This window comes from Penaeus chinensis, chromosome 9 (assembly GCF_019202785.1).
Source record: "Penaeus chinensis breed Huanghai No. 1 chromosome 9, ASM1920278v2, whole genome shotgun sequence".
NCBI lineage: Eukaryota > Metazoa > Arthropoda > Malacostraca > Decapoda > Penaeidae > Penaeus > Penaeus chinensis.
Window position 1 is genome coordinate 23,002,256 of NC_061827.1, and position 9,799 is coordinate 23,012,054.

General features: G+C 43.5%; 1 protein-coding gene across 1 annotated transcript; it reads left to right on the top strand.

The window, feature by feature from the left end:
- Positions 1-1,941: 1,941 nt before the first annotated feature.
- On the top strand, positions 1,942-4,981 carry LOC125028715. Its single transcript, XM_047618195.1, has 4 exons — positions 1,942-2,181; positions 2,469-4,352; positions 4,737-4,833; positions 4,926-4,981. The coding sequence occupies exons 2-4, from the start codon at positions 2,475-2,477 to the stop codon at positions 4,979-4,981; spliced, it is 2,031 nt and encodes a 676-aa protein (XP_047474151.1). The 5' UTR covers positions 1,942-2,181; positions 2,469-2,474.
- The last annotated feature ends 4,818 nt before the right edge of the window (positions 4,982-9,799 follow it).

The window sequence follows — 9,799 nt, forward strand, 5'->3', positions numbered from 1 at the left end:
CGCCATAACTTACCTAGGTAATCCCCTGTAGATACCTTACATGCTTTCTACGACCAGAATCGGTAAATCTTTTAAAGATAAAGTGCTCGACCCACTAGCTGTGTTGATGGGACATAACGTCTCTGACTCTTCTAGTCTGACCCCTCCTTTGGCCCCTCCTCCTTCCTCCGGTCCCCACCTATCCTCCCACGCAAACATCACCATGGCTCATTATCACCCTCACCAAACCTTTAATGTGTTAACCAAATTCGATCGAACTTCGATGCCTGTGGACAGTTTCTTAAGGGACGTAGAAAATTCAGTGAGACAGAGCGCATTCCCCAACAACGACCGTAAGTTCCACGATGTAAGTGCTGAATGTCGTTTAGACATAACTGTTCCCGACATGAGGAACGCTCTCGACGAGTTCAAAATTGCACCCCTAGTCCTTCGCAATTGGGAGAGATTTCGCAATTGGGAGAGACACCAAAACCAGCACGCCACAAGACCTCCCATGCACCGACACCATACAACACACAAAGCTAACACTGCACCTTACCACTACAACACCACACCCGTAGTGTCATGATGGGTACCAGGGGCAGAACAATGTTTTTTATTGCACCAGGTACGGTCATACTGCCTCAGCATGCCAGTTCCCCCCATCTTGCCCATATCACCATACTGTGGCAAGACATAACTGGGCAAACAGCCAGACTTTCCCTGAGCAGGTAAGAATAACCTACGACCTTCTGAAACAACGTAAATCTAGGCGACCGTCTTTTTTAGGTGTAGGGCAAACAGACACAGATATAGGCAACCTACAAGACGACTTTTTAAGACGAAGTCAATAGGTGTCGGCGCCCTCGTATTTCGGAAGATACACACCACAAACTCTATGCGTCCGAAACTCGCCCCTCCCTTTGATGGTCCTTATAGGGTAGTGCAAGGCACATTGTAAGTGATTAAGATCTAACTTAAGACTGAAATTAGCCAACACATACTATACACCTGACAACACCTCAGATAAATACATTCTTACAATATATCTTACCGTCATGTACAAAGAAAGAGACTGAGGTCACATACCCACACATCCCCAGAGAGGGCTCCCCTAGGTGGTAACAACACAAGGTACCCCTAGGCATGCCCTGCATCAGCATAGGTCGCCAACACTTAACTTGATAGTCTAAGTTTACCATATTTTTAGCTTATCTAGATGTATTTACTTACCCTCTCCCATCCCACCCTAGCAGTGCTGTCGAACACAACAGGGTATGACGTTTTCAGGTAGCGTATGACGATTTTGTAACGTAAAAAGTTTGTTGTGACGTTGCCGCAAGTAGACCGTGACGTGACGGTATTTACTCCGTGACGTCATAGTCGGTAGATGGTAGATTTCTTAAACTAGAGGGTAATTAATCTCAGCAAATAAATTTAAAAATCTTACAACAATTATAGTTTTTTTTTTTTTTTTTCATCCTGGTTCATTTATAAAGATACATTTAAGCCCAGGTATTTATTGTCCGGCTTTTCGTAAACAATTCGTGACAGTACAAAGGAAGGATGGCCACTACTCTCTGTTCCATGCTTGAGTTCAGACGGTTTTTCATGCATTTTGCTGCTGATTTTTCGCTTACCGGATCTTCTGACAAATATACACCGACTTTCAGTGAGTATTTCGTGCTGTATTTGTTTTTTAGACAGATTATACAAAATACTTAGTTTTTAATTAATTCATTTAAGTAACCCATTTATTTATTTTCTTTGATAACCTGTACCACCGGCGTGTTTTCTATACTTGTAGCCTCCGGGCTAGTACAGTGGTAACGTGTCGGCCTCTCATCCGAGGGGTCGGCGGTTCGCGCCCCGCCCAGGCGCGAGAAGTTGCAATTGTCGCCTGGAGGTTACTGCTGTGACTGGGCACCACGGCGGGTAAGGACTAAGACGAGTCAGCACCAGCTGACACAAGTTAGCGAGTCGGCATTAGTCGACACAGGCCGGGCTCCCCTCATTGGCATAGCCCGGGCGAAGCTCAGCTTCGCACATCGGACTTATCCTTATCTATACTTGTGTTAGGACATACTAAAGTGTTCCATTCCTAGTTTATACTAAGGTTATATTTATCTTTCCAGGCTATCCATCTGCTGTAGTGCTTCTAGTATTACTAGTCGGCGTAATTGACCATTCCTGCATCTTCTGGTAAATTCAAGGCAACTTCCGATTTTCTAATTGGAACTACAGTATTTGCTTCTCCTACTTTATTATGGATTATATGCTAAAAGCTCCAATGTGCTTGGCCTTATATACAAATTTTGACCTTTTTTGGGAAACCATTTTCTTTGTTTTATTTTATTTTATTTTATTTAGAGAAATATACTTTTACAGTACAGAAAGGGATGTCTGAATTGTATGAGTTTAGGATATTGTGTTGCTCTATTGTGTAGCTCTCTCTCGGGAAATATCCTAATATACAATTATGTTTGCAGGCCAAGATGTCATCTAAGGCGAAGTTCCAGGATGCCTGGCTGACGAAGCCTGAGTTCCAGCCGTGGCTTGCACGTGACGATGGTGACTCAACGAGAGCCTATTGCACGCTTTGCAAGGCCGGGATGGGCGCAGCCATCTCGACGCTGAGGAGGCATATGAAGGGCAAGACCCACGTCGCAGGCGAGAACAGGGCCAAGTGGAAGGCTGCTCAAGACTCTTCGCCCCCCAGCCCATCTCTCAGTGCAACTGGTTTTGCAACCATTCTTCTTTGTTGTTTCATTGCAGAGCACAATCTCCCCTTTACATTGGCGGAGCCTCTCGCTGAGCTGCAAAGGCGAATGTTCCCAGATTCCGACATTGCCCAGTCTTTAAACATCAAAAGGACTAAGTTCAACGAGGTTATGAAAGCGTTAAGCAAAATGGCGAGTGAAGATTTGGCCTCGAAACTTAGGACAAATAAATTTTCCATTATCGTTGATGAGACGACTGATGTAAATACCACGAAGTGTTTAGCAGTGTTGGTGAAATATTATGATAAAGAAAGGGACTGCATTGAAGTATCGATGTTGGATATGATTGATATTTTTCAGAGTAGCATTGTGGGGTCTACAGGTGAAAATCTGTATGAACTAATAGTTGGGTGCTTGCAATATCATAACATCCCTCTCGAAAACCTTATAGGATTTGCAGCAGATGGAGCAGCAAATATTATGGGCGAGCAGAACTCGCTCTGCAGCAGATTGAGAGCATCCGCTCCAGGTATAACTATATTCAAATGTATATGCCACTCTCTCCACCTGTGCGCTTCGGAGGCAGCAAAGTGCCTTCCAAGACAGTGCGAGGACCTAATCAGAAATGTATATTCCTTTTTTTCTCACAGCGCCAAGAGGAAAAATCAATTTAAAGATTTTCAAAAGATTTGCAATCTCAAACCCCATAAGATGCTGCACGCATCACAGACTAGGTGGTTGTCACTTCACCAGGCTGTAGAACGAATACTTGAGCAGTGGGAAGCACTACTTCTCTATTTTAAATCAAAAGAGGCAGAGGATTTAAGACTGTTATCAACATATGACATTTTTTGTAAATTACAGGACAAATCAATAATATGTTACTTAAAATTCCTCAATTTTATCTTGCCCAAATGCAATAATATAAATCTATTATTTCAGAGACAGACCCCCACTATCCATTTGGTATACAAGGAGATAAGGGATTTATATCAACAAATTGTATTAATGTTCTGTAAACCTGATTCGATAAAAAGAGTTCCCTTAGAAAATATTGATCCAAGGGACGAACACTTTCACGTGCCAACGTGCCAAGTTTGGTTGGGGTCTGCCGTTAATGGGGAATTTCAGTCTCCAGCACTGAAATCAAACTTGTATGTAATCTTGGACGTAAAAGAAAGGTGCAAGAAATTTTTAATAACTCTCTCTTTAGAAATAACGAAAAGATTTCATCTTAATGACAAGGTGTGGAAACTAACAGCTGCCCTGAACCCTCCCAGTGCCTTAGATTGCAATCTAAGAGTGTCAATGCCGTCATTGGATGAACTCGTGCAGTTACTACCAAGATTATATGAAGGCAACATTAGTACATTGGCCGATGAGTGGCGATGCTTGCCATGGCATGAATTCAAAAATGATATGAGCAATTGTGAAGCAATGGAGTTTTATAAGAAAATGGCAAAGGAGGTCAATCAAGAACAGAATAAAAAATTCACAGTATTGCCACAGTTTGCTTTACAAGTCTTGTCGCTCCCAACCTCTAATGCCGACCCATGGAAGGGTACCCACGCCACTCACGCCGATCGTAACTTCATGGCGTGGGTACCCCGGGCGAGGCTCCTAGTGTCGCGTTACGGGATACAGCAGTCAGCAGTATGACCTGACCTGCGTGAGGCTAGTGACCCGAGCCGACGCCAAGCTGATCCGGGGAAGGATACACCACGCCGAAGGGCGACTGACTTGGACGCCGCGTCCCCATGGATTTCGCCAGTTCGCGCTTTGACTTCGGACCATAACAACCCTTGGCCGTCTTCCGCGAAGTGTCTGTGTTGCCCTCCGTGATAAATATATATATATATATATATATATATATAATTTCGTGACTTTGCTTCAACCCATATTGTAAAATCCTTACACCTACATTTGCCAGAAAGAAGGGGAAGGCCACCACCCTGCCTTTGTTCATAGTACCAGACCAATGTCTCTAATTTGGGTTTAAAACTTCCTCACTTGACTCTGTTATAATATCTCCCATAGGTCACCCAGGCTTCCTTAGATGCAGCAATGGCAGAATTTTGTGCCTCTCGTAATTGCTCTTGGAGATTTACATTTTTCCATAAAGACTGCCTGGTTGGTAAGTCCAACCTGGAAGTTGGCATGGCGACCTGTTAGGAGCTATAGTGGCTGCTCATTGGGAGTTCGATCTATGGCTGGGTTTAATTGCAGCCTTATCTCTGGTACAAACTGATGCCATGTGCAAGGATTTCTGGTCACTAGGGTAGTCAGAGCAGATTTTACCACTCTATCCGTTCGTCAAGCGATTGGCTTGGTAGCAAACTGTTAAATGATTTGTGGCATACAACAGGCTCGTAAGGTCTTGAAATAAATGGCTCATAAACTGTTTGTGTTTGTATGTTTGTATGACTCGTGGTGGACCCAACAGGCTTGCTCAATTATAAAAGAAGGCCCGAGCATGGAGAGTTTGTTTGGCATCTAGTTGCATTAGACAGGCCTCTAATGCTATGCCAGAGGCATCTGTATGAAGCTCAAACTCTTTATTGATTTTCGGCTACCGATGAACAGGGGCAGTCACTAGACGTTCTTTCAATTCATCAAGTACAGTTTGTTGTTCAGGACCCCAATGCCATTTCTGGTCTTTCTTCAGCAGGAGGTGGAGAGGGGAAGCAATGGTAGCATAGATAGGTATATGCTTCCTAAAGAATCAAGTAGTGCCAAGGAGGCGTCTTACTTCTCTAACTGTTTGAGGGGCTGGAGACTTTGAAAATGGCTAAAACACCATCCCCTTATTAGGTGAAACATCTTCAGGTGTAATGGTAATGGCATCCAAGGGGGTGAATATATTCATTGGACCTAACTCTTCCAGCAGCTCTTCTATGCAGGTCCAGTAATCGACACAGAATTGCACACCTCCATCTTTCTTCTCTACCAACACTAGACTTTACCAAGGGCTGGTGGAGGGTTTAGCATTTAGCATCATATTACGATGCTCTCTGATAGCTTTTCGAGCAGTTGAGGTAACTTCCATTGACGTGTACAGACTGGCTTGGCATCTCCTGTGTCTATGGTATGTCTAATATCTGGTATCAGGCTAATATCCATGTTTCCCCTATCACTTCCAAGACTGCACTGATCTGCTTCACCTAGGTGGGACAAATCTGGTGGGCAGGTCTCTTCTATTATAGTTTGTGCAGATTGACAAGTTTCTATTGCCACTGAAGGAGGCAATACTGCTCCTTCAACATCAGTCACTGCTATCATTAGGTTTCATCCCATAATCATCCCAAAGAAACTCTTCCTCATCTGATTCCTCATCCTCATAGTCATTCTTCTGGCTGGGTGCATTGTCCAACCAAGCTCGGGTCCACTCATCCCATCAACTATACCATGCTGGCCCTGCTTACTATCACTTGTATCCTTATAGTTTGCTGTACTGTCTACCCTTGGTCCTGGTCTGATGAGATTCCATTCACCCTCAGAGCATTAACCGTAGGGACTCTCACTTTAGTCTTTCCCGGAAATATCTCACACTCTAAGCTGATGGGGGGTCTGCTCGTCCCATCACCTACTTCACGTTGCTCAGCATTTAGAGGACCTGGTCTGATAAGGGTTATGTCTTCCCCAGCAGCAGCCTCCTCCAAATTATCAAATTTTGAGTATAATTGGTCAACCTCTGATACTGTTCCCAATCGTGTCCCATAGCCTAGAGTTACGGTGCTATGGCGTTCAACGCCCAAATGCTGCATTTACGATCTCTTGCTTTGGTAACAAGGTAAGGGATGGTCAGCTTGCTGGTGATGGATAGACTTTTCATAGTGTCTCCATCCACTCGACCAGCACGAGCTAGAATGACTTCCAAAAAGCATCCTGTGTGAGGCAGAAGTTTTCTTTAGCAGATGCACTGGAGCTTCCTGGTGTAAATTGGGCACATAACGAATACTGACTAATGATGTGTGAAGGGATGTTGTATCTGTATACACAACTAAATACAGTTGGTTCCCCAAAGTAAGCTTGCTGTGAGGAAGATCCACTTCCGAGGATAGCATAAATCTCACCTTCCTGAGCAAGTCTACCCCATTTGTCTAGATAAAAAGGGAGAAAAACTTCTGTTTGGGGACAATGAAGAGATCCTGTCACTCCCCATATTGCTCTGGTACATTGCTGGTAGCATAACTTACGGTATGGGTCAATTCGTTCGGGAATTGAGGGCTGTGTCTATAAAACACATAATGCTGTAACCGTTAATACTGAGTGCCACAAGAGGCCGTCCTGGCTTCCCCTGGGCACTCACTGCTGCTGCCTGAACTATAGTAATGAGTGTGGCCACACAAACTCCTCTTGTCCCTTTTGTTCCTAATGCCAGAGGAGCCGAGGTCACTGCTACCCTGGCCCTGGAGAAAAGGACAGTCCCTAGCTATGTGCCCTTCCCATCAGCACCAATAACAAACTGTACCCTGGAAGGGTTGAGCTCTTAGGGGCATTACTTAAGGCAATGCCCTGAATTCCGGTGATATTCACACATCTTTGGTGCCGGTATACCCAACAGTGGCAACAGGAGTCACTGTCTGGTTCTGTTTTAAATAAGTTGTCACCGAGAATATTTATTACCAAGATCATTTGCTTTGCTATTGTGCCTGTCAACTTTTTGGGTCTATAAGAACAGAGGATTCCAAAATGTCCCTTTTCCTCTAAGGCATTCACATGTGTCACTTTCACAACATACACTTCGAGTCTGGAAGATGCACATACAAATGAGCATATCACATACAAGGTAGAGCGAGGGTGTGTGCAATTAGTGTGCCTCAGTGCAGTTGATCAGGTGTAGTGCATGCAGCCATGTGGTGGGTGTGTGGGTATGTGTGCGCAGAGTCGTGTAGTAGGCGCGCCTGTGTGTGTGTGCAGAGTCCTGTGGTGAGCGTGTGGGTGTGTGTATACAGAGTCGTGTGGTGAGTGTATGGTTGTGCTGGTTTATCAGCACGGCACTGAATGGTCACTTTTCAAAGTACATATACTTAAGCAGTAGAGCACAAAAGATAAACAGTAAGAACACAAGTTGATAACAAATACATCACTGCTAGTGACAAAGGTAAGTGGTATCAATAACAAATTCAGAAATAATAGTACCAAAGGTAAGCATTAATTATACCTTCCAGATTGCATACTCGCTCTGGCAGAGACAAGAGTCTCTTAATTTAGATTAAATTCATAGCCAAAGAGAAACTTTCAGTACATCAGCACTGTGGCACTTAAATCTAACTACATACATAGCTCAAAAACATCGACATTGGCAGCCCAAAATACAGTATTCAGGACCAGAATCAAGCTTGTACAAAGCCCCTCAAATCATTCGAAGGTGACAATCTTATCATGATACAGGAGGGTCATCCGAAAATAATCCTTCAAACTAAAACAACCAACTGGAAATAGTCAGCAAATACGAATAGCACTAAAACTCAGAGCCAACCAGTGGAAAAAAAAAGGCAGTTTACACCTACATAAGTATTCCGGAAAAAATAAGGAAACATTAAAAATACTATAAGGAAGCATAAAACAGACCAAAAAGCTAGGCACATGAAAAAAAACAGACTGAAAAAAACAAACTATATGAGAAGGCTAAACGAGAATGAAAATATGAAAGAAACATTAGGCTGAGTCATAAATTACCTACAGCTAAACAAAACAAATGAATATACAAACAAAAGGGCAAGATAGGCAAATGGATACACCAAAAAAAAAAAAGACACGGATTCACCGCAAAAAAAAAAAAAAAAAGCTAAGAAAGACAATGGACATTTGATGTCCTAATAAAGAACACAGGAATAAAAATGCACATCTATACAACATTTGCCAAAATGATAAAATATTGTCCCAGATATTATAGACATAAAAGGATCTTCTAATGAGCGGGCATTAGCAAACAAAACATGACAAAAATGGCCAGGCTCGAATAAAAAACTGAAATGGATTGACATATAAGTTAAAGCTGGGATAATGCTTCACCACACTATAAAGTGCAAAGTTACTCATATTTCATAGATATCCCACCACTGCCACCAAAAACATTAGTACTTGTAAGGGTATGTGGTAGGGGGCTTCTCATGAATGCATCATCGAGGTGATGATGCCCGTGAAGTGGGTCGAGATAATCTTGGCCTAGATAGGTGGGCTTGTTTACCCCCCCCCCCCCCAAAAAAAAAAAAAAAAAAAATTATCTTGGTTCCCTTATAAGCCCTTAAGGAAGTGTGGGCACTAATTAAGTTTAGCTATTCACACCCAGCTTTCACAAAGTAAGGCAAATCATGAAGTCAGGTACAACCTTTTTTCTGGTCCGATGCCGTCTCACTGTAAGATCCATGGAGGACACAGAAAATGCACGTTAGGTCTTAACACTGTTTATTAGTTGGAATCCCCCCCCCCCCTTACATATGCGAGGGGAAACAAATGTATACAAAGTTTCGTTATAAAACAAACATTCACAATACAATTTGATTTGAAGATTTACAAGAACGAACAGCCCTTACATAGGATTATCATTGAATGGAGTGCAGAACAGCCGCCTCCTAAAAAGCACCAATCCTTTAGAAGATACATACAGCCGAGTTCCATTTGACCGTGGTACTCAGAGGTTGTGGTCTGCTACAGGTGCCAAGGTTACGGCCACATTGCTAAATATTGCAGGAAAGAAACAGCCTGTGCTATCTGTGCAGAAGCTAACCAGACAAAGGACTGCCCTGCAAGAAAGAACAAAGACAACGATAACGAAAGTACCGTTACCATCGTGAAGAGGTGCATTAAGTGCAGAGTGCAAGGTGTGACGGCCTGGCACCGTAACTGACCCCCGCAAACTGCCACGTGCTATCCCCCATGCCCCGACCGTACCCATCGACTGTGATGTGGCGATGTCCGGCCCACCACACACCACCCAGTGCCGTGTGACGTCGCCAACCCACAGAAATTCCCACAACTGCCAGGGGGATTCCCCATCCCAGGAAACAGTGCCGCAAGAGTTACCAATGGTGAACGAAACAAGGAATTGATTGAGGAAATAAGAAGCTTCAGACAAGAGCTTGCTGTATTGAGAA